The 27,025-nt window shown below is 36.7% G+C and overlaps 1 protein-coding gene across 1 annotated transcript; it reads left to right on the top strand.

The window, feature by feature from the left end:
• Window positions 1-16,581: 16,581 nt before the first annotated feature.
• Window positions 16,582-17,127, top strand: LOC110793772 (uncharacterized). The gene has a single exon (XM_021998668.2). It carries the CDS (start codon window positions 16,582-16,584, stop codon window positions 17,125-17,127), a length of 546 nt encoding a protein of 181 aa, XP_021854360.2.
• The last annotated feature ends 9,898 nt before the right edge of the window (window positions 17,128-27,025 follow it).

Genomic DNA, 27,025 nt, shown 5'->3' on the forward strand with positions numbered 1-27,025 from the left:
GATAATATAAAATAATTATAACATAAAATAATAACATAAATATAAATATAAAATAAATTAAGTAAAATAAATTAAGAAAATGCGTAGCGAATAAATTCGAAAATAAAGTTATTAATTCGAAAAATATTTATATTTCCTAAATAACGAATTCTAACTCTTGAAAAAACTTTTTAAAAAAAAATTTGAACTTCTAAAAAAAAAAATTGTACTCATTTTTTTGAATAATAAATAATAAGAAAAAGGATAAAAATTTCGAAAGTCACTTTAATTCGAATAAATAATTTGATTTCGAACTTAAATAAGAAATATTATATACTTTCAAACAAGATAAAAGGAATTCTGCCCCCCCCCCCCCCCCCCCCCCAAAAAAAATGTACCAATTTTTGAACAATATAATCCTAGAAGCTCGATTTTTAAGAAATTTATTTTAAATAACTAGATAGTTAGGCGCCTAAAAGTTTATTAAAGTAAAACCTTAGCTTCTAGATACCACTTTGTAACACCCCGACAATTCTCTCTTTTCTAAAATAACTTTTAAATATAAAACGTAGAGAATTATCAAGGCATTATCGCCCGTATGAAAACGTAACGGCTTATTCAGAATTTTGCAGCGGAAAACATAAAACTAACTTTAGGTTTATAAATAATCAATTACAGAATAAATCCCAAAAACCAATCAACGAAAAACAAAGTTAATGTTACTAATTCAATAAGTTTTAAAGTCCACTTAAACAAACCAAATCCAACTTAGAAAATCAAATGAACTAAAAACTCTCCAATCCCGATCCCAATGATGCATCATCTTCAAACCTGTAGATGGTCAACGCTTATTGATCCTTAGAGACTGTTCACCAAAGATGGGTCATCACAGGATCAATAAGGCATAGCCATGATCAACACACACAAACAAAGCACGTAATCAACAAAGCTGAGTACTACATACTAAAACAATAAAGATCCTAACATGATACTATTAAACGAACAATCCTAACATGATACTAATGAACATAAATAAGGGCAGACAAAACACGATAATTTGACGACCATACTTGACTAGACTAGGCTAGACTTATAGCAATAGTATTATTTTAGTTGAAATAGACAATGGACCGAGTTTTCTAGCTAGAGGCTTCACTAAGGAAGACGAGGTACGTGCGCGACTCCGTAACCTCAGTGACCTGCGATATCGAGGAACGTTTGAATAAAAATAGGACACGGTGATCAATCCGGTCCGAATTAAAGGCCATGGGCTACCACCATGAACCCCAACTCCTGTTTGTCCGTCACTTTAGACGTGCACAGTCTAAAGCTATTGCTACTCAGTTTCACTTTACATGATTTACAAATTGAAACCCTGTTATGACTCGACAATCACATAAGGCATACAAACCACATGTATTCACAACTGTTTTTATCTTGGAATTAAGTAAGTGATCATAAAGGTATCAAACAAGACTCATTCCAATTAAATCCAACCTTTCCTTTAATATTGATTAACCCCTCTATATGGGTATAAGGTTTCAACTTACTAAACAAGGTCCTCGGCCCTCATAAAGTAGTGAAAAGCTAAAAGGGAACAACAATCAACTGATCTGAATCAATATATACAAAGTAATCTAGTGTTCCTAATCAAACATGTTTGCATCAATCATCCATACTAACATGTTATAATTCTCATAATGCAATATAGGTTCAATATGTCCATGCAACAGTATTAAACATGCAATTTCAACCTGACTAAGTTCGTCAATAATATCAACATCACCAAGTTCAACAATACTATCAACATAGCCAAGTTCAACAACAAATTCAACATGATTTCAACAATTAGCACACATTCCAAGCACACAGGTATGTACATACCTTGTGTAAACAAACTGATAGGCCACTTTAACACTTTCAAAAGTCGCCTAAAAAGAATTCTCCGCCTAAAACAACCAACAAGTAATCCCAATCAATTTCTAATCATTGGCAACCATAACAAAGAATTCTAAATGCATCCTAAACATATTTAGGACTTTCCCCAATATCAAAACTTAAACATTTGATTTCCTAGCATCATAATTATTGAATCAATGTCTGAAATTCGTTGAAAACTCTTCGCAATCGTCATACTTTAATTTTCAGCAATACAAACTCATTTCAAACTATTCCAAAACATAAATAACATGTTTGAAATCATAAAAACAATAGCTTTAATAATTTATAATCATCCTACCATGATTTCAAAACTATTAAAACCTTAAAAATTCATGTTTTAATACTTAAAACTCTTATTTTAATTCAATTATATAAATCTGAAAATTAAATTATTAATTATGCAAAGTATATAATTTGAAATCCATAACTTAATAATAAAACCATAATTAAATTCAAGAAACATGAATTAAATTAGTAAAACATAATTGGAACATAATTAAAAAAACATAATTAGGGCATAATTTAGTTTAGGGTTCGAGAATTAACCAAAAAGAGGGACGGAGCAAGGCTGCCGACAGGCAAGGCACGGCGGCAGGAAAGGTGGTCGCGGGCTGGGCGGCACGAGTAGCGGTTATAGCCGACGGTGGTGGCACGACTGGTGGTTTAGCGTGCGAAAGAAAAAAGCAAAGAAGAGGGGAAGCAAGAAGAACGCTGGCCGGAGGCAGCAGCGACGGGTGACGCACAGGTGGTCGGTGGCGCGGCGCGGGATGGTGATGCGAACGAAGGTGGGCGGAGGTGTCTGGTTGAGCAAACAGAAAACAAACATTAAGGAGGAGAGAAAAACAAATTAAATAAAGAAAAAAAAAGAAAAAGGAAAGAGGAGAAGGGGGAGGACGATGAGTACCGACGACGGAGGAAGGAGGTCGGCGGCGACGACGGTGGTCCAGTGTGGCGGCTGGCTGACGGTTGAGCAAAGGGAGGAGTGCAAATTTTGTGTTAGAGGGTTCACGTTACGTGAATAGTGAAAAGCTTAGGTCTCTTTCTTTGGTTTCACGTGATTTGGAAAAGGGGAGGGAGTATTTGTTTTGGGTTTTATTGGTTTGGGCTTTATCCAATTGGGCTAGGAGTAGAATTTGGGTTGTTGATTCCAAAATGGTTGGGATTGTTTTCTAATTTCAATCGAACGTGATTTCAAAATCCGAATTCGTTTTAACGTAAAATTCAAAAATAAATTTTGATTTCATAAATCATTAAAATATTCAAAATGTAATAAAATAATTATATTTTAATTACATATTCATTTCTAAAATTGGTAAATTACATTTAAATATATTAAATATACGTTAAAATATATAAATAAAATATAATAAAATTACGGGGGATTACAGAAATGCATTTCTTGTATACTCCCCAAGGTTTGGCTTATGGAGAGGCTCATGTTGGTGGCACCACCGGAGAACATGGAGAGCTATAATAGAAAGGGGTTCACCGTGCGGCCCATGGTGTATGGCCGACTTTCATTGGACGAGTGGCGATGCGCACTCTCTGGGATTGAATCTTGTATAAGGTGGGTAGTTCCTTGGTGGGGAATTGCTGCTATGAGACATGCCCCTGGTTCCACTGCCTTGAGGGTGCCAAGCCTCACAATGGTTGTCTTCTACTCACTTGCTCGAGTGATGAGACAGTATGGCTTGAAATAGGAGATCCCGGACTGTACTGAAGAGAACCCGAAACCTGTTGCGCTGAATGCCAATCGACTTGAAGTTTGGAGGCGGTATTGGGTCGCCAAACCATTCTTGAGTATTCAGTTCCCACCTGAGTCAGTTACTCTGTCTTCGGGGTACATTGTATGGATGAGAGGCCTAAGTCAGAGGGACATTTCTCTCTCCGGACCAGCTAGAGCCCGAGGTTCTAGAGCTAGATGTCCTGCATCAACTGACTATGAGGAAGGTGACGGGAGTGTGGCCCATCCGGTGCTTGACCGTTCGGAGTCCAAAGGAGGTTCGTCGTCATCCCGTCTTGGAAGGCTAGCAAGTTCCTTCTCCCGCCGCTTGGGCAAGGGGAAGATTGATGATTGATTGCGGGAGGAGCCAGGGAATAGTACTCAAGGTGCCAAGACTCGATAGCATAGTCGCCCGACCCTAGATCTTTGTAGGCTAAATGTGTTTGAAATTGTATTGGAAGGAATTATGTTTAGAATGTGTTTGGAAGATGTGTTTAGAAAATGTGTTTAGGAAGTGAAAAGGCTTTTGAACTTTGCTTCACTTGATCCTGACTTTGTATTTGAATTAGCTTTGAAGGCCTTAGAGCCAAATAAAGAGTTATTGTGTTAAATTCCGCTTGAACATGCTTTGCTTTGAATTGGCACATTTGGAATAAAGACAACCACAATAGAATTTTGAAATTTGATTTGATTTTTAGGATTCCCTTAATTAAGGAAATTTTGAATTTTTTTGTATTAAAGTGGTCGGGCCTCGAAATTAGGTAGCCTACGTGTCCCGTTAAGGAATCAGGCCGGACGTAGTTCTGACGACCTTACATGACTTTGAATTGGATTTTTGAATTTGAACATGGAACTTAGACATAGAACTTCTTGAGTTGATCGGGGTTTGTCAGAGATCTGAATTCTGTTCCATCGACGTCTGTTAGTTCAACTGCTCCCCCGGAGAGGATCTTCTTGACAATGTATGGGCCTGCCCAGTTGGGTTTGAATTTTCCCATTGGGTCCATGGTGCTTTTGCGAAGGGCTTTCAAGACAAGCTCGCCTTCCTTGATGTTTCGGGTTCTGACCCTTTTGTTGAAATGTCTGGCCACTCGGCGCTGATAGACTTGTACATGGTGAGCGGCTTGAAGCCGGCGCTCATCAAGCATGACTAGCTCGTCATATCTTTCTTGTACCCATGCAGCTTCTGGGATTTTTCTTTCAAGGACTATCCTTAGAGAAGGTATCTCCAGCTCGATAGGTTGTACTGCTTCCATTCCATAGACCAATGAAAATGGAGTTGCACCAGTTGAAGTGCGAATTGAAGTTCGATATCCCCACAATGCGAAATGCAGCTTCTGGGGCCAGTCCTTGTAATTGGTAGTCATTTTCATGATGATGGTCTTGACATTCTTGTTGGCTGCTTCGACTGCCCCATTAGTTTGTGGGCGGTAAGGCGAAGAACGGTGATGTTGAGTTTCCCGGAGCATGGGTCCGTTGGGATTGTTGCATTGAATATTGTACGATATCCCCTTTTGAAGTTTGAACTATTGAAGCTTGTATATGTTTCTAGAACTTGAACATTTGGAGTTTGTAACTTGAATTTTGTACTTTTGAATTGTAGATGCCTTGCTCGGCACAACCTTGATCGGTTAGAGATTATAGAACTTGAATTTTGAATCTTGTACTTGTTGAACGAGTCTTCACATTCTCCTTGGAAATGGGTTCCCTGATCACCGATGAACTTATAAGGAACACCGTATCTGCATATGATGTTTTCTTGAATGAACTGGGACACTTGCTTGGAACCCAATACCTTGAAAGATCTGGATACTTGGACTCTTGAATAAACCCGACCTCTAGCTGCTTAGAGACTTCTTCTTGAATTTTGAGGGAAACATCCGGTTTCATGCGACGGAGTTTCTGCTTGATGGGCTTTGAACCTGGAATGAGCGGAATTGTATGCTGGCCGATGCTTGGATCAACCCCCAGCATATCATGATAGGACCATGCGAAGACGTCTATGTATTCTGAAAGTAGCTTGATAAGATCATCCCGCTCTGCTTGAGAAAGAATTAAACCAATCTGAACTAGTTTTGAATCACTGTTGTTATAAAGGTTGATTTTTTCTTTTTCCTCAATTATGGGCGTCCTGTTTTCATGATTTTCAATTGCTTTTAGTATTTCAAGGTCAGTTTCTTGTGAAGCAAAGTTGTTTGGATTAGAGGTGTGTTTTGAAATTGGACTTGAAGAGTAAGTAGAAATTGAAGTGTTATTGAAATCAGCAATCATTACATCGACTGTTTTGACTTGAAGCTCGGCCTTTAGAGACTCTTGATTGATGCAAGACTCTAGTCCTAGACTCTTAGACTCATTACTAGACTCGGATCCAGACTCATCCTCTGACTCAGACTCGCTCATCATAGATCCTTCGCCCACAGTAATCTTAAAAATTTTGCCATTTGGAGCAGATATCTTGAGGGACTTTCTCCAGGTTGGTATTGAGGTTGGCTACGGCGGCCATGAGCTGAGTGATTTGATCGACAGTGGCCATTTGAATTGATTCTTGAAAGGGACGGGAAGTTTGATTTGTAGGAGATGAACTGGCTGCTCGTTCGATGCCGTCTATGAGTGAGGCTAAGGCTGATGGAGTTCTTTTCAACCTCTCTCCTCTTCGGCGAACCCACAGGATCCTCGGACTCCTATTTAGGACACACCACATGATTTAGAACTTGGACTTCCCGACTCATGATATGATATGCATGCAATGAATGAGACCTAGACTTGACTCTAAGTGCCACTCCGAAGATTCGGGATTTTGGATTTTTGTACTTGTATTCGGGATTTGCAACCCGTTGGAAGTGTTTGAGAGGAGCCTTCATTCTTTTGTGGAAGTTGACTCTTTGTACTAGGACTTGGAATATCGAAAAATAATATTTCGACCTATTGGAAATTGAACTATTTTAGGGGAATTTCAACCCATCGAGAATTTGGAAATTGGACTTGTACTAGGAGATTAAATTTTGTATTATTTCAAGGTAATTTCAACCCGTAAATATTTTAGGGGAGTTTCAACCCATTGAAATATTTTAGGGGGATTTCAACCCGTTGATAGGACTTGGAATATTTTAGGGGAGTTTCAACCCAAGAATAGGATGCGAAATTTGAACTTGTACTATTTCAGGGGATTTTCAACCCATTGAAAAGTTGGACTTGTATTATTTCAGGGGATTTTCAACCCGTTGGAAAATTAGAGGGCTTTGAATTTGTATTATTTCAAGGGATTTTCAACCCATTTGACAATTTGACTTGTATTATTTCAAGGGATTTTCAACCCATAGGAAATGTTTGGGATTTTGAACTTGAGAGTAATGGAAAGCAAGGATTTGTAGCTCGAAAATGAGTTTAAATTTTGAATTTGATTCGAAGTTTGAACTTTGAAATGGAAAAGACGCACTTTTGTATATAAAATGTGAGGCTTTGAATATGGAAAATCCGGCATTATGCCGCCATGGATTTGAGACATTGAATTTGGGAACTTGAAAGTCCGGCATTATGCCGCCGTGGACTTGGAATTTTGAAGTGTTTGAAAATGAGATTGAATGAGGGAAATTATGCCATCATGGATTTGGAATTGGAAGCTTCGAATATAGGACTTGAGATTGGGAGGTTTTGAATTTTTGAACTTTAAACTTGAGGTTTAAAATATGGAACGGAAAAGTCGGCATTACGATGGTATCAATTTGGAACTTGAAACTTTGAGCGTAGGACTTGAAACTCGAAAGATTGACATGGGATTTGAGGTTTGAAAGTTGGAGTTGAAAAGTTGGCATTACGCCGGTCATGAGCTTGGAAATTTGAACTTGAGGTTTTGAGATTGGAATTGGCAACTTGAGTTTGAGGTTTGAAGACTTGAATGTTTGAACTAGAAAATTCGGCATGACACCGTAGGATTTGAGTTTTGAACTTGGAAATAGAAATTTTGACTAGAAAATCTGGCATTATGACGTCGTTGGATTTGAGTTTTGAACTTGGAAATATAAGTTTTGACTAGAAAATCCGGCATTATGACGCCGTTGGATTGAATCTTGACTTGAAACTCGAAATTTGAATTAGAAAATCCGGCATTATGGCGCCGTTGGATTCGGACTTGAATCAAGGGATTGATTTGAATCTGGTAAAGTTCTTCTTGTTAAAGAGTTGTTTTTTTTAATCAAGCATACATGACTCAACCCGTAAATGACCATTTCATCCAAATAAACAAATAAACAAACAAACATTGTTTTTGTTTTTCTTGAATGTGAGTGTTTCTGTGTTTGAAGCAGAAATTTAGGTATGCTGATTATGGAACAAAATGTTCCAGCCTTGAAAGGACTTAAAACAAACTAGATGACCCTACAACTAATGTAGCATTGACATGCTCCATTTCCTACTTGTAGATCATTAGTGTAGCCTAGCTTCCATTGTTTGAGTTATTACCGAAGTAAGAACCTCAAGCGGTATATGATACTAAGGAAGTTTGATTGCTAGGTTACTTCTCTTTAAACATAAACTTATAGGTAGAAACGGAGTTGTAAATTCCTTTCATTTGTCCCTTGTTTTCCTATTTCTTGTACCCTTTCTTATAGTCTTAAGAATTGACTTCTCTAGTGTTGACTTTTATACTTTGTTAGACATGTTTAATGTTACTCCAACAAGGTTCTTACCATTTTATTTATGTTGAATATTCTTTTTCAACTAGATGATCTTACAAGAAGCTTCTAAAGTTCTCTAAGCATCGATCTATTCGAATGTCTAGGGACTAGACTCATTCGAGAATTAAATGGACAAAGATATTAGGTTGTTAACCATTGGTAAAGCTGAGCGTTTAAACTCAATGCTTTATGACCTCAAAACTACATTTTATTTTGAATTCACAAGCACCAATCGGTTTGCCATTCGACTTTGATACTCGAAAACAACAATAAAAGTCGCTATAAGAAACATACATTTTAAATTGCTCATTTTTCTCTCATTTCCGTGAATCGTTCTTGGATTCACTACCAATCGAGGAAATTTATTGTTGCCCTTCTAAAAGGATTTACTGCAGTGCAAGATATTCAATTATAAACAATAATTAAAACATACATTGAAGCATGCAAAGTTTAAACATTTATCATGAGTAATAACTTGAAAATTAAAGCAATCATGCAATTTAAACAAGTCATTAGCATTTTATTCGAATTTATTGTTCCGACAGGTGTGAATAAAATGAATCCAAGATCCTCAAATCATCGAAGAATTAAGCACATTATGTTTTTAGACTCAATTCTAAAATATTTTAGGTAAGCAAATCCTTTGCTAATAGTCTAGAAACAACTCTTGGTTGATAGGTACGTCTAAGAACTTATTAGGGAAACCAATCATGTTTGCCACGACATAAAAGGACTCCTTACTTATATTGTTGAATTTCACCAAAACTAACATGTACTCACAATTATTTGTGTACCTTACCCCTTTAGGATCAATAAGTAACACCTCGCTATGGCGGAAAACTATTACTAAGATTGATGTAAATTAGGTTATCCAAGTAAGTGTTATTTTTGCATGGCACCTTTTAACTCAATTTTTAAAGTTTGGAACTTAAGGCTCTTACTATGTTGCTTAGATTTTAAGTGAACTAAAATCCTTAATCATGCAACATAATCAAGCCACAATCTCATGCATAATTAAGACATATTTAAAGCAATAAATAACTTAAAGCATGCATAAGATATAAATGTGATCTAGTATGGCCCGACTTCATCTTGAAGCTTCAACTTCAAACTCCGTCTTGAAAATGGATTGGAAACTCCGTCTTGAATTTCACCATGGGAGGCTCCATTTTCTTCAAATAGGATAAGCTATAATTTAAACTAAATACAACTATTTGATGGTACGCAGACCATATTTAAATCAAAAACTTTGGTGCATTAGACCAATTTTACATTCAAATTAATGGTGCGCAGACCATATTTTCTATCCTATTTGGGCCATACTAGGCACTTTCCATAACCTACAAAACAGTACATTTATACAATATACCATTCACCCATTCATTTATCAATGAATGGCCCACATAGCTGGTTAGTAGAACATATAATGCTTCACATAAATATTTGCAGCAATTAATCAAGGCTTCCAATAATCTACAAATTATTCAATCCTTATTAATTCTAATCGAGTTGTTTTAACCTTAAAGGAATGTAGACCTAATCAAGAGTTTATGACTAAAACGCTCCCACTAAAACCAAGAAATTTACATGCTTTTCTAATTTTAAACATAAAATTGTATTTACTAGTCCAATCGGAAACATACAAATTTAATTAAAATTTAAAGCTCATATAAATTATTATTTAAATCCTTTAATTTATTTTCAGTTTATTAAATTAAATAATTTAAATTTAATCAAGGTTTTAATTTTAGTAAAATAATTAGTATAAATAAAATTTATAATAATTAAATTATTCAAAACTAAATTCCGAGAAAAAATTAAATTACGAATTTTAAATTTAATAAAAAATTGTTTTTCCAACTGAAAATTAAAATTAAATTTAAAACGAACCAATCAGGTCAAGACGAGGCCATGGGCTCGCGCCCATGCCTCGTCGAGTCCAACAAGCAGCAGCCATGCCACTCGACTGATCGTACCGCAAGGTCGAGCGACCACGTGCAAACACAGCAGGCCCAGCGAGCTACGCTTCGCGCAGCCCATGCCCACTGCTTAGGCACGCTGCTAGGCAATGCAGCTGGATGAGCCAGCCATCGCTGCCCGCGTGCACGATGTTTTGTGCTCGTCGCCTTGCCCACGCGCCCATCCCGCCCACGAGCTAGCAGCACTCGACGCAAGGCAGGGCTGCTGGCTTGCCCTCTCGTGCCACGCCCTTGCTCGCTGCATTCGTACCGCATGGGCGACGAGCTCCCTTGCTCGTCGTCGCATGCCCGCACTATACAACACCCCTTAAGGGTAACACTTAGCGTCCATTGCTTTGTGCGTGCAAGATTCGTGAACGGATTTTATAAAAATCGAAACTTTATTATTTAAATTTATAGACGAATTAATAAATCATATTAATTCATAAATTTAGGGCGAAAAATCGAAAATTTATTATTGAAATTAATTTCTGATCAAGTTCATTTTCATGGATTCAAATCTAGGTCATAAAATTTTAAAACTTTTCAATTTTAACAAATTTCATGGTGGTTTTTAATCATGTATTCCTAATTAAATTGCTAATTAATTATGAAAATCAAATCAAATTCTAAATTTTTCGAATTTCAACAAATTAATTACAATTACAAATTAGGTTGTATAATTAACAAGCTTAGGCATTAAAATACAGTAGGTCAATCATACATTCAAGATTTACAAACAAGAATCGCAAATATTTAATTTAACATCCTAAAAATTATAAATTTTGCGTTCGAAAAACTAAAACCTCCTAAAGGTCATAGTTAGGCTTCGAATTTGGGAATTCTGTGTTCGGCATCAAATCTTTGATTTTAGTCAAAATTTTAAAATGCCGTTTACATGCGAAATTCACTATAAAATTATACGATTCCGACCATTATTGACTAAACTGCCGAAAATCCTGCGAACATATAATTAAATAATCGCACCAATTTGCAATTAATTACAAAAATCGAAATTAATCACCCCTTTAATTCATTGCAAATTTATAAAATTTAACCATGTTAACTATAATTGATTAGGGAATTAATCAGAGGCCTATGATACCACTGTTAGGTTTTGACAAATATAAAGCATATATATTTCATGCGGAAAAACCATAAAGTCGGGAATCCAAAATAATTGCCACATAACAATTAGCATAATTTAGGATGCATACATTTGTAGCGTGCCCTCCCTAGCTGCTCCCGAACCGAACAAGAACAAGTTTAGGACTCCAAGTGTCGTCCCTCCGTAGATAGTCCAGAGCAAGTTCGGATCCGCCTTAGATTTATTTAACTAGAATTCAACCTAAGGTTTTAAGTTATTCGAATATAAGTTGTGGCAAATTATTAACTTTAGTTTTAACCTTAAAACTATATGAATACTTGAATTGATGATTATAAATTGTGAATGCCATCACCTATTTATAGGGTTGGATTATTGGAACTAGAAGCCTACTAGGTTTCAATTAATCTAATCCTATTAGAATTAGACATTAATTAAAACTATTAAGTTAATGTTTAATTTAACAACTAACTCTAGTAGCTTTAGGAAATTAATCTTTAATCTAATCCTAATTGCTTAAGGATTCGATGCATGCATGAACTCAACGCCCACACGCACGCACAGCCCACGAGGGGCGCTGGGCGCGCGCGCGCGGAGAAGGCTCGGCCCAGCAGTGCTGTAGCCCACGAGTGGGTGTGCCAGCTTGCTAGCATCGCTTGGGCCTGCCTTGCGCTTTGCTTGGCTGGGCCTTGCGATGCTGGTGGGCTGCCTTGCTGCCTTGCGCGCATGGGCTTGCTAGGCCCAGGCCTTGCTTCGTGATGGGCCTTGCGTCTAGCAAGCTCGTCCGATGTTTATTTCGTACGACGCGCTTCTGATTATTTTTCTTATTCCGGAATTCATTTCCGATTCGAACAATATTTAATATTTCCGATTCCGGAATTAATTTCCGTTTCGAACAAATATTTAATATTTCTGATTCCGGAAATATTTTCCGATTCCAATAATATTTCCGATTCCGACAATATTTCCGTTTCCGGCAATATTTCCGATTCCGGCAATATTTCCATTTCCGATAATATTTTCCGATACGTACCATGTTTCTGTTTCCGCCAACATCTACGACTTGGATAATATTTATATTTCCGATACGATCCATATTTCTATTTCCAGCAATATCATCGTTTCCGGAGTATTCATAATTTGGCATTGACGATTTCAGCTCCCACTGGAACCGAGATCCGTCGATTCCGAATATCCATAAATGGAGTATTTAATTCACTTAAATACTTGATCCGTTCACGTACTATTTGTGTGACCCTACAGGTTCAGTCAAGAGTAAGCTGTGGTTTAATATTATTAATTCCACTTGAACTGAAGCGGCCTCTAACTAGGCATACAGTTCACTTGATCTCACTGAATTATTAACTTGTATAATTAATTAATACTGAACCGCATTTATTAGACTTAGCATTGAATGCATACTTGGACCAAGGGCATTATTTCCTTCAAGTACCTATCTGGTCATTTGGCCCAAATTATTTTGCTAAATGAACAACTATTTTGATTTTTTTAAAAGAATCGACTATAATGCATAATCGATCAATTAGTCATTAACTCAAATTCATTTATTTTTGTAATACTCTGTAGTACAAACTGCCATATTTTTTAGTTTAAGGCTACTATAGTATAGACTACCATATTGTTGACCTTCCATGTAATCCCCCGTAATTTTATACATTTTATTTATATATTTTAACGTATATTTAATATATTTAAATAAGAATTTATGAATTTTGAAAATAAATATATAATTAACGTATATTTATTTATTACATTTTAATATTTTCAACGACTCACGAAATAGAAAATAATTTTAGAATTTTAAGTTGAAAAGAATTTGAATTACGAAATCACGTTCGATTGAAATTAGAAAACAATCCTAACCATTTTGGATTCAACAACCCAAATCCTACTCCTAACCCAATTTGGTAAAGCCCAAACCAATAAAACCCAAAACAAATACCCCTCCCCTTTTCCAAATCACTTGAAACTAAAGAAAAAAAAAGAGAGAAACCTAAGCTTTCCTGTTTCACGTAACTCACCCTCACACTACAGTTTCTCTCCTCCCTCCACGTCCGCAGCTCCTGCCAGCCGCCGGACCGCCGGTAACCCCCTTTCTCCTTCTTCTTCGATCTCCCTCTCCTTCGTCCCTCCTTTGTATTTTTAGTTTTGGTTTCTTGCAAACCCTTACTCGTTGTGTTTGGAACCAGTAACCACCAGATTCGCTGCCGGCGCCAACACCGTCCTGACCGCCGGCCGGTAGCCTCTCTTTCCTCCTCCCTTTTTTCTTTTTATTTTCGTTCTTTTCATTGCTTATTCTCTCGATTTCTATGGCTGACCACCACCTATTCAAGCAGCAACCACCGCACGCAACCACGTGCTCAACCCTCGCCGCGAGCCGCCACCAGTCCGCAGGCCAAACTCCTCTCTCCTCTTTAATTCTTGGTTATTTCTTAAACCCTAAGTAACTAATTATTTTAATTAATTATAGTCGTTAATTTAAATTACGTCCTTGATATTAAATTTATAATTTTTATGGTTTGAACATGAATTTCAGATTTGGTTTGAGATTACAAACGAATTATTTTCAGTTTTGGTTGATTTAAAATATAAGTTAGGGTTTAATCATTTTTTATTAATTCAATTTATGTTTCCTTGAATTAAAGTTATAGTTTTATGATTTAAATTATAGATTTCAGATTATACGAATTATATAATAAAGTTATTAATTTTCAGATTATCTAATTACATTGAAATATTGATTTTTGATTGTTTAAAGTATGAAATTCAAGGTTTTTATGATTTTAAATCATGGTAGGTTGAGTATGGATTATTAAATTTATTGTTTTGATGTACTAGGAACGTAGATTGACCTTGGTGAAGTTTTTAAATGAATTTATATTGCTGAAAATTTAAAGTACGATGTTTGCAAAAAGTTTTCAACGAATTTCAGTCACTAGTTCAATAATTATGATGCTAGGAAATCAAATGTTTAAGTTTTGATATTGGGGAAGGTTCTAAATATGCTTAGGATGCATTTAGAATGCTTTATTATGGTTGTCAATGATTAGAAAATTATTGGGATTATTTGTTGGTTATTTTAGGCGGACAATTCTCTTTAGGCGACTTTTGAAAGTGTTAAAGTAGCCTATCAGTTTGTTTACACAAGGTACGTACATACCTGTGTGCTTGGAATGTGTGTTATTTGTTGAAACCATGTTGAAATTGTTGGTGAACTTGGTTGTGTTGAGATTGTTGTTGAACTTGGTTATGTTGATATTATTGATGAACTTGGTCATGTTTAATTTGCATGTTTAATATTGTTGGATGGTCATATTGGGCATACATTTCGTTATGAGGATTATAACATGTTAGTATGGATGATTGATGCAAACATGTTGGTTGGGAACACTAGATTATTCTATATATGTTGGTTTGGATCGATGGATCGTTGTTCCCTTTTTAGCTTTCCACTACTTTATGAGGGCTGTGGACCTTGTTTAGTAAGTTGAAACCTTATACCCATATACAGGGGTTGATCATGGTTAAAGGAAAGGTTAGATTAATTGGAATGAGTCTTGATTGATGCCTTTGTGATCACTTACTTAATTTCAAGATAAAAACAGTTGTAAACAAATGTGGATTGTATGCCTTATGTGATTGTTGAGTCATAACAGAGTCTCAATTTGTAAATCATGTAAAGTGAAACTGAGTAGCAATAGCTTTAGACTGTGCACGTCTAAAGTGACGGACAAACAGGAGTTGGGGTTCATGGTGGTAGCCCATGGACTTTTCTGGGACCGGATTGATCACCGTGTTCTATTTTTATTCAAACGTTCCTCGATATCGCAGGTCACTGAGGTTACGGAGTCGCGCCCGTACCTCGTCTTCCTTAGTGAAGACTTCTGGTTGGACAACTCGGTCCATTGACTATTTCAACTAAAATAATATCATTGTTATAAAGTCTAGCTTAGTCTAGTCAAGTGTGGTCATCAATTTAACATGTTTTGTCTGCCCTTACTTATGTTCATTAGTATCATACTAGGATTGTTCGTTAAATAGTATCATGTTAGGATTATTATTGTTTTAGTATGTAGTACTCAGCTTTGCTGATTACGTGCTTTGTTTGTGTGTGTTGATCATGGCTATGCCTTATTGATCCTGTGATGACCCATCTTTGGTGAGCAGTCTCTAAGGATCAATAAGCGTTGCCCATCTACAGGTATGAAGATGATGCATCGTTGGGGATAGGGATTAGAGAGCTCGTATTTAGATTTGTTTTGCTAAGTGATTTGGTTTGTTAATTTTGGACTTGAAATTGGTCGTACTATTTGTATTTCCTTATTTCCGTTAATTGGTTTTTTTGGGACTTAATATGTAATCGATTATTTATAAACCTAAAAGTTAGTTTTATGTTTTCCGCTGCAAAATTCTGAATAAGCCGTTACGTTTTCACACGGGCGATAATACTTTGATAATTCTCTATAGCTATATTTATAAAAAAAGGGTTATTTTAGAAAAGGAAATTGTCGGGGTGTTACAAAGTGGTATCAGAGCTAAAGATTTTACTGACATTTTGTGTCTACCTTTTAAATTTTTAGGCGCCTAACTAATTAATTATTTACACAAAAAGAATTTCATTGAATTAAGCTACTACTAGTAACTAAATTGAAATATTTCCGTTATTATTTAGAAATGTTTGAATTTATTTTAAGCTCGATTCTTGAATTATGTGCTTTAAAATATTTTCTCGTTTATGTGAAGTAAGTGTATTTTATTTTTTTGAAATTAAATTAATATTTCCGGAATTACCACAAAAAAAAAACATTTACTGTTGCTGCTACAGTACCGTGAAAAAAAGAAAAAAAAATAAACAAATTATTTTATTTACGTGTTAATTATTTATTCGTTTAATCAAATTATTTCTTATAAATCATTCTTATTCTTTTTATGCTTCAATGTTTGATATATTATGATTATTTTGAGAGACGGGTAGTATAGGAAAGGGCATATAGAATAGAAGCATTATGTTTGCATTATGTCCACGTGATTGTACTTTCTCTGCCTGCTAACTGTTTGTGTCTTTCCTATGCTTTGCGATTGCTATTTATTCTTACTTATTGTTATTGTGGGATCATACGGTAAGTGAGAGTACTAATTACTAACATAGAAATTATGTTTAATTGTCATATATCACTAATCATGTCTGACATAGAAGAAAATAGAGTAGGGAGCAACTCTAACCCTATCGTTCTGAGTGATGATGACTCCAGCCTTATCGTTCTAAGCGATGGTGACTCCACTCTTATTGATCTGAGCGGTGATGAAAAAGTGATGAATTATGAACCTGACAACAGTAAAATTCGTAGTCTAGAGCACATTTGTCGCGAATTAATGAAAACAAGTGCATATGGTAGTGATGATGAGGTGATTCGTGAGTATGATCGTGTTGTGGGTCAAACAAAAATGGATATCTACAAAGCCTTTCTGAGGGTTGAATCTGATTCTGAGCCTGAGATTGAGTTTGAGTTTGAACCTGAGCCTGAGCCCAAACCTGAGTCCGAGCCTGAGCCCGAGCCTGAGCCAGAGCCTGATAATCACCAACTTCAAGGGCCACGAAGATCCTCAAGGCCAAGAAAACAAGCTTATTATTTTGATATGGATGATGATGATGAACTTAAATTCGAGTTATTCTCCCTAGAAGGTTATAGGGAATCAAAGGACAAGTCTGATGATGTCTCCCTCTAGCTTGTTTACATATTTAGTTGTGTGTGAAAATAATGTTGGACAATTCGCCCAACCATAGTTTATGTCTATATCATAGAACTTTTATTTTATTTTGAGGACAAGTGTGTTGTTAATATTTAGGGGTTGTTATAAACATTCTTTTGAGGAATAAAAGTAAGATTATTGATTATCCATAAGATCAAAAGTTTATTATGGGACACAAGGGGAATGTTTCTTCTTTTATGCTACCTTGTTTTTCGTGATGATTGGACTGTGTTCCTTATTTCTCAGTTGAATGTCATGTATGTGAACATCATTCATAAATGATCGAGGGGATTACCTTCGTAAATAATTGTTGCACATTCGTAAATGTTTGTTTATTTTACGTGAATTTTGGTTGTTAAGGTGATATTACGTTGCTAGGACGCTATTAAGTGACGTTTCGAACCTAAAGTAGAATATATTAATTTACGGTCGCGTTCTAGGATGACCATCAATAATGACCTAGCTGCTGCTATTCGCCTCTTGGCGGAAAGGCTAACCCAGGAAGGAACTGAGCGTCCCAATTCTGCAGGTGACATGTTTGAAAGGCTTGCGAAAGTTAAGCCACCATACTTCAAGGGGCAAGCAGACCCGACCTTCCTAGAAAACTGGATCAGGGAGTTTAAAAAACTATTTGGGGCGGTAAACTGTCCTGAAAACATGAAAGTAGGTCAAGCTGTCCTTTACCTAAAAGATGAGGTCGATCTGTGGTGGAAAGAGAATGGAACTAGGCTAAGTGTTGTTGAAGGATTTAATTGGGACTCATTTGTTGTTGCATTGAGGGAAAAGTTTTTATCCTCCTTTTATAATTAAACGAAAAGCACAGGAACTCATAAACCTTGGGATGGGGAGTATGACTATCGTTGAATACTATATCAAATTTATAGCACTGTCGAGGTTTGCACCTGAGGTTGTAGCCACAGAGGAGATAAAGGCTCAAAGGTTTGGGCAAGGGTTGACCGATGAGATCCAGTTGGGATTAGGCGGAGAAACCTTTACATCTTTAGATAATGTGTATGAGAGAATCGCCCATATTTATGATTTGCAGTCTAGAAGGGACAAGAGAAATGTGGTTGGGGAGAAAAGAAAAGAGTTTAATGCTGGGAAAAACCAAGGGAATTTCAAGAAAAATACGAAAGTGAATAGGAATGAGAGTGGAAATGGAAATTTTCAACGGAGGAACAATCAGGGACACAACAATAGCAACCAATCTGAGAGAGTGCATCACTGTAAGATGTGCAGCAACAACCACCCTGGTAAAAACTGCAAGGGAGAATTAGTGACATGCAACTATTGTCAGAAAAGGGGGCATAGGGAGTATGAGTGCTTCACCAAGCAGAAAAAGGAACAAAATGGTAATGGAACTGAAAATCAAGTGAGGTTTAACCAGTCTGGAAGACAAGATTCAAAGCCTGGAGGGGCACAAAACAATCAAGGAAACTATAATAAGCCTGGAAACGATAACAACAACCAGAATAGGGCTCCAGGAAAACTGTACATGATGAGTCAGAATGAGGATGAACGATCTGCCGATATAGATTCTGGTACTTTCCTATTAACTCCGTACTAGTTAAAGCATTAATTAATTCGTTGGCAACTCATTCTTTTGTTTCGTCATCTGTTGTTAAGAGTCTGAATTTAGTAGATTTTGAGGTGATTGATTTACCTGTTAGTGTACCTACTGGTGTAACCATAAGGTGTACCAAGTTATTAAAGAACTTTCCTTGGAAGATAAAAGATTGTGTTTTCCTTCTGATTTGATAGAGTTTAATCTGGGAAACCTAGATGTAATTCTGGGGGTGGACTGGCTAAGTTTGTACAAGGCTAAGGTAGATTGTGAAATTCAGAAAGTAAGTTTAAGGAACCCTATTGAAAGGTTGACCTCATATAGATGTTTTGAGAAGACCAAGAACCTTTAGTTATTTCGGTAATGCAAGTGAGGAAATTGATGAATAGGGAGTGTGAACTATTTTTCTGTAGTGTGTTAGAGGTGAGTAACGAAGTTGGAGTAAAAACCGAGGATGTTGCCATTATGAGTAGATTCATTGATGTGTTTCCGAGTGAAATTGCAAGTATGTTACCTGTTAGAGCCTTTGAGTTCACTATAGACTTAGTTCCTGGGACGACGCCTATATCTAAAGCACCATATAGAATGACACCTCCCGAAATGAGCGAATTAAGACACAATTGCAAGAGTTGTTTCGTTAAGGGGTATATTAGGCCTAGATGACCATTATTGGAGGTTGTGAAAGACTTTTCGAAGAGAGCAAAACCATTGACCAACTTGTTCAAAGAGGAATCGAAATTCGAGTGGAGTGAGAAATGTGAGAAAGCTTTCTGAATTTTAAAAGAGAGTTTGACCTCCGCACCTGTTGTCGCGTCAATTGAAACTTTATGAAACCAATTACCCTACCCATGACCTAAAGCTAGCTGCTAGTGCGTTCGCTTTAAATGATTTGGAGACATTATCTTTATGGGGCAACATTTGAGATCCTTACCGACCATAAAAGTCTGGAATTTTGGCAAAAAGGTCTAGTGAATCTTGGGAACCACATTGAAATGAGTATTTATTTCCACCCTGCAACCGGTAGACAGACTGAGATTACTACAAAATATATGTCGAGATTCTGTGTTATTGACTTTAAGGGTAATTGGGAAGACCAACTAGGGTGATTGAATTTCTTGCAACAATAGTTACTATGCGAGCTTTAAGACGGAACCTGTTGAGGCATTGCGTGGAAAGAAGTGTAGAAATCCCACTTGCTACGATTTTAGTGGAAATATAGCTTTAGGGGCATGATTCGTTGAAGTAGAAATATCCAAAGTCATTCCCTGGGATGAGTTACGAAGGCGTAACTCGTTTTATTTAAGGGGGGTAGAATGCGATAGAAATTCGCGCTTTTTACCTATTTTTATGGTGTTTTTATGCATTTTACGCTTATTTTAAGCAACTTATACATGTTGATGCAAGTAAATAGATTCTCCGCATAAGAAAATGTGTTCTTAAATATTGCAAGTAACTTTTAGTTGGCAAAAGAGTGCACAAGAGTGGCACAAAGTACTTCTACAATAAGAATAAGTGGAAAAGTTTGGAAAGATATGTGAATTTTCGTGTCAAGTTTCGGGACGAAACTTCTTTTAAGAGGGGTAGATTGTAATCCCCCGTAATTTTATACATTTTATTTATACTCCGTATATTTTTAACGTATATTTAATATATTTAAAAATGAATTTATGAATTTTGAAAATAAATATATAATTAACGTATATTTATTATTTACATTTTAATATTTTCAACAATTCACGAAATCGAAAATAATTTTAGAATTTTAAGTTGAAAGAATTTGAATTACGAAATCACGTTCGATTGAAATTAGAAAACAATCCTAACCATTTTGGATTCAACAATCCAAATCCTACTCCTAACCCAATTGGGTAAAGCCCAAACCAATAAAACCCAAAACAAATACCCCTCCCCTTTTCCAAATCACGTGAAACTAAAGAAAACAAAAAGAGAGAAACCTAAGCTTTCCTGTTTCACGTAACTCACCCTCACACTACAGTTTCTCTCCTCCCTCCACGTCCGCAGCTCCTGCCAGCCGACGGACCGCCGGTAACCCCCTTTCTCCTTCTTCTTCGATCTCCCTCTCCTTCGTCCCTCCTTTGTATTTTTAGTTTTTGTTTCTTGCAAACCCTTACTCGTTGTGTTTGGAGCCAGTAACCACCAGATTCGCTGCCGCCGACACCTACCGCCGCCAACACCGTCCTGACCGCCGGCCGGTAGCCTCTCTTTCCTCCTCCCTTTTTTCTTTTTATTTTCGTTCTTTTCATTTCTTGTTCTCTCGATTTTCGTGGCTGACCACCACCCATTCGCGCAGCAACCACCGCACGCAACCACGTGCTCAATCCTCGCCGCGAGCCGCCACCAGTCCGCCGGCCAAACTCCTCTCTCCTCTTTAATTCTTGGTTATTTCTTAAACCCTAAGTAAATAATTATTTTAATTAATTATAGTTGTTAATTTAAATTACGTCCTTGATATTAAATTTATAATTTTGAACATGAATTTCAGATTTGGTTTGAGATTACAAACGAATTATTTTCAGTTTCGGTTGATTTAAAATATAAGTTAGGGTTTAATCATGTTTTATTAATTTAATTTATGTTTCCTTGAATTAAAGTTATAGTTTTATGATTTAAATTATAGATTTCAGATTATACGAATTATATAATAAAGTTATTAATTTTCAGATTATCTAATTACATTGAAATATTGATTTTTGATTGTTTAAAGTATGAAATTCAAGGTTTTTATGATTTTAAATCATGGTAGGTTGAGTATGGATTATTAAATTTATTGTTTTGATGTACTAGGAACACATATTGACCTTGGTGAAGTTTTTAAATGAATTTATATTGCTGAAAATTTAAAGTACGATGTTTGCAAAAAGTTTTCAACGAATCTCAGTCACTAGTTCAATAATTACGATGCTAGGAAGTCAAATGTTTAAGTTTTGATATTGGGGAAGGTTCTAAATATGCTTAGGATGTATTTAGAATGCTTTATTATGGTTGTCAATGATTAGAAAATGATTGGGATTATTTGTTGGTTATTTTAGGCAGAGAATTCTCTTAAGGCGACTTTTGAAAGTGTTAAAGTAGCCTATCAGTTTGTTTACACAAGGTACGTACATACCTGTGTGCTTGGAATGTGTGTTATTTTTTAAAACCATGTTGAAATTGTTGGTGAACTTGGTTGTGTTGAGATTGTTGTTGAACTTGGTTATGTTGATATTATTGATGAACTTGGTCATGTTGAATTTGCATGTTTAATATTGTTGGATGGACATATTGGGCATACATTTCGTTATGAGGATATAACATGTTAGTATGGATGATTGATGCAAACATGTTGGTTGGGAACACTAGATTATTCTATATATGTTGGTTTGGATCGATGGATCGTTGTTCTCTTTTTAGCTTTTCACTACTTTATGAGGGATGTGGACCTTGTTTAGTAATTTAAAACCTTATACCCATATACAGGGGTTGATCATGGTTAAAGGAAAGGTTAGATTAATTGGAATGAGTCTTGATTGATGCCTTTGTGATCACTTACTTAATTCCAAGATAAAAACAGTTGTGAACAAATGTGGATTGTATGCCTTATGTGATTGTTGAATCATAACAGAGTCTCAATTTGTAAATCATGTAAAGTGAAACTGAGTAGCAATAGCTTTAGACTGTGCACGTCTAAAGTGACGGACAAACAGGAGTTGGGGTTCATGGTGGTAGCCCATGGCCTTTTCTGGGACCGGATTGATCACCGTGTTCTATTTTTATACAAACGTTCCTCGATATCGCAGGTCACTGAGGTTACGGAGTCGCGCCCGTACCTCGTCTTCCTTAGTGAAGACTTCTGGTTGGACAACTCGGTCCATTGACTATTTCAACTAAAATAATATCATTGGTATAAAGTCTAGCTTAGTCTAGTCAAGTGTGGTCGTTAACTTAACATGTTTTGCCTGCCCTTACTTATGTTCATTAGTATCATGTTAGGATTGTTCGTTAAATAGTATCATGTTAGGATTATTATTGTTTTAGTATGTAGTACTCAGCTTTGCTGATTACGTGCTTTGTTTGTGTGTGTTGATCATGGCTATGCCTTATTGATCCTGTGATGACCCATCTTTGGTGAGCAGTCTCTAAGGATCAATAAGCGTTGCCCATCTACAGGTTTGAAGATGATGCATCATTGGGGATCGGGATTAGAGAGCTCGTATTTAGATTTGTTTTGCTAAGTGATTTGGGTTGTTAATTTTGGACTTGAAATTGATCGTACTATTTGTATTTCCTTATTTCCGTTAATTGGTTTTTTTGGGACTTAATATGTAATCGATTATTTATAAACCTAAAAGTTAGTTTTATGTTTTCCGCTGCAAAATTCTGAATAAGCCGTTACGTTTTCACACGGGCGATAATACTTTGATAATTCTCTATAGCTATATTTATAAAAAGGGTTATTTTAGAAAAAGGGAATTGTCGGGGTGTTACATTCCATCATGAATCCTTTATCTTCTAGTACAGTATGTTTTTGTATTTATTCAATTATTTTTATACTATTAGGAACAAGATTTTACATGTTTAGGAACATAAATATTCAGGAGCAACATCAAACATGTGGATCACTCAGAAAGTTAGTGAGGAAGTTACTTGTATTGCAAAAGTTAGTGAGAGAAAGTTAGAAGCAAAATCAAAGTTGAGTTACTCTTGTTCAGGATCAATGGAGGAGGAGGCAACGTCTCCAAATCCAACTCATAAGGATGACGATATGGAGGAACCAACCAAAACTCAACCTAGTGAAAACAAATAATAATCCGATTAATGATCGCATGCATGGGGTTCTAAGTGGAGCTGATGGCGCAGAAAAATCTATGGTGCAAGTCTTATTTAATTAGGGAAGTTATAACAAGATCTACACAATGGTTTCGAGGAAGCAAAAAAAAAGTGTGGTTACTTCGAAAGAATGACGTTGAGGAAATAGCTCCTGATGGAAATCTGGTGGTACAATTTAATAACGAAACATTTTCAAGGTTGAGATCGCTCCTTGGACACTATCAATATTAAAAAGTGTTTAGGGATGAGTGTTTAACAAGGATTCATGGACACTAGAGTTAGACCTATGTTGCGCATAAAAGGAGGATTGGAGACAATAGATGTGGGTAAGGGTGTCTACTTCTTCAGATTTGCAATGATGGAGGATTATGAACGAGTCTTACTTGAAAGGCCATAGTTTATCCTTGATCTTATTTAATGATCACAACATGGAGGCCTAATTTTAGAACTTTGATTAATGAATTTGATAAAATATCGGTATGGGTAAGATTTGCGGAGTTGCCTGTAGAATATTACGATAAGGAGGTCCTTTTTAGCATCAAAATGGTTGCATGGAAACCTATTGCGGTGGATCACGCAACGGAAAAATTAACAAGGCAAGATATGAAATAGTTTGTATTGAGATTGAACTGGATAAACCCCTAATTACAAAGGTTTAGGTTGATGGAGATTGGCAAACAATTGTGTACGAAAAAATAGATTCTCTATGTTTCGGATGTGCAAAAATAGGTTACAATAAGAATAATTGTTCACACAATAATGAGAATGTTAAGAATATGGATATTGGGAATCAAATACAAGAGAATCAAGGCAAGAAAGGAATGGTTGAGCCAAGCCCAGAAAATAATATTAGTAACAACATTTGGCTTCAGGATCTGGAAATTAATGAGTATGGCCCATGGACTCTTGTTAGTAACAAAAAATATAACAAGTATAAGAATGTGAAGAACATGGGAAGATTCAGATCGAGCATCAACAATTATAATACGAGAATCACTGAGTATGGGAAAAATACAAATCACGCGCATAATAACTCCAGATATGGTGCAATAATATCTGCTGCAAGACGTGGAAAAGGGAGTAATGATAAGGATTAATGATGAAACCTTAATCCTATTTTCACAAGAAAAAACAGTAAGGAGGGTGAAGAAGTTCAGCAACACGTGGCAGCAGCTGAGAAGCAATTGGTATTCTCTATTGGTCAATTTGAGTAGTGGCTCTTCGACTCCTTCTTCGACACTCCCCTTAAATGTTAATTCTTTGGAGAACCTAATCACACCATCCACCAACTCTTCCTTTTCATCTTCTCTCTCTCTTCTAAGAAACTATGATCAACTCAATCCTACTGTTCATTCTCCTTCTTAAATAATCAACCCCTATGAAATCCAACACCAACAAAGAAATACCTTGCATGCAGAGCTTGAAACCTCCCCTGAGGACATACAACAAGTGTCTGTCTATGCAGAAAAATCAAGAAGATCTAACCAACATTCCGGTGAATTTGTCGGAGTACTTACGGACAGATCCATGGAACATGATCATGTCGATAATATGTCTCGAGTTATTTTCAACGACTTCGAGAAGTTTATGCACGACGGTGAAAATGCCACTAGCACCGTTGTCGGAGCTCAAGTAAAGTCTTACTCTTCTCAACACTCTCAAATATCAAGGGAAGGCGTACACAACTCCGTCGTTTCAGAATGACAGAGCAGAGCATACGAGTTGCATGCGCCGATTTCGATGTCGCCTAGACAACTAGTTCCAAGGAGGCAATGGAAATTTCAGCCAAGAACCGATCATCCAGTTCTAAACAGGCAGCCGCTACCACCATTACCAAGAGGGGTCCCACTTACTCCCTTGCGGTTCAAAACACTCACTAAAGACATGGGCAATCACGAGCGCCCAATGGGAATGTACATCACCAGGCAGGAGGTGGTGGACATTTAGGAAAAAAACTCATTACTGGAACCCAGTGTTGAGAATGAGGAAAATCTACAATTACATCACGCCGATAAGATTGGAAAAAGTGGGGATGTTGCAGGTTGGAGGGATTGGGAGGAATACTTCCCTCCAAATCTGGTGGGCTCGCGTGATCAAGCTTATGTTGCTGCTCCTAAGCTTTCGCGCCTAGACCTAGGAATGAAAATCTGCATGTGGAATGTTCGAGTTGCTAAAAGAAATTTTTTCCTTCCCCATGCAAAGAACATCATCAACGAAAAAAAACTGACTTTTTTCGTCTTTCTGGAAACCAAATCTGATCATGCAAGGGCGTGTGAGGTGATGGTGAGGCTTAGGTTTAATGACTATAAAGTCGTTAGGCCAACTGATAAGCGGGGAGGAATTCGGATGTTTTGGAAAAATACCATTAATTTGGTTTTATTTACTGCTGATACTAACCATTTTCTAGCCTTATTTCATTTTAAGAATCAGAAGAAGGATGCAATGATTACTGGAATGCATGCTCTGAGTACGCCTGCAGGCTGCAGCTAGGCATCAGTATTTGCGTAATCTGGAAAAACATCTCCCACCTCCTTCTACTCCTTGGCTAGTCACATGAGATATGAATGAAGTTATGAATCAATCTGAGGAAAGGAGGAAGACCTTCTTCAGGGTGTCGCAATGCATGGATTTGAACAATTTTTTGGATGTTTTTGGGTTGGTGGACATTGGGTTTAATGGATTCTGTACACTTGGACAAGTGCTTGAGAAGGTCTAGAATTGATTCAGGAAAATTTGGATTGAGCTTTGGCAAATTCTACATAGATGGATTTTTTTTCACATACTAAGGTTCATCATTTGCCTCGCACGTATTCTGATCATTCTCCTCTTTTAATACTATAGATAATCATGTTGTTTTTTCCCCTTTCCCTTTAGATGTAAGGAGGTGTGGTTGGAGCATCCTGATTTCTCTGCCTTTTTCGTAAATAATTGGGCTGCTCCTAATAACTCCTTTTTGCAGGAAAGAGATAATTTCTTAATTAATATTGAAAATGGGGAATCACAACATCTTTGTGTAGGGGAATACAGTTAAACATAATAACATGTGCGGAACAATCCCCAAAGCCAGGAAACATGTATAAAGCACAGATTAAGCATACTTACATTCGAAGCGTGTTTTCCACAATAATCCGTCATCAAACACGAACAAAGAACTCCAATTGTCGTTCCTCTACTTGGTTCACCGACACGATCAGATCCGTCTTGATAATCGTAGCTTAGACAATTGATCAAGATATATACTTTGCCTTTTAAGAAGAACTCACTTTGGAGGCACAGAGAGAATTAGGGTTCTCTGTGTCTCTAGGGTTTTGAGTAATCTGAATTGTGATTGCAGTAAGTTGGAAATTAGGTCATAAGGTTATTTACATAACCTTACTAACCGACCAAGCCGGGAGGCAAGGCCGGCTAGCAAGCCACGCGTGAGACAAGCACAGCGCGTTGGGCCATGGGCCTCGCTGCTGTGGCTGTGTCGTTGCATAGGCC

This window comes from Spinacia oleracea, chromosome 6 (genome assembly GCF_020520425.1).
Source record: "Spinacia oleracea cultivar Varoflay chromosome 6, BTI_SOV_V1, whole genome shotgun sequence".
NCBI lineage: Eukaryota > Viridiplantae > Streptophyta > Magnoliopsida > Caryophyllales > Amaranthaceae > Spinacia > Spinacia oleracea.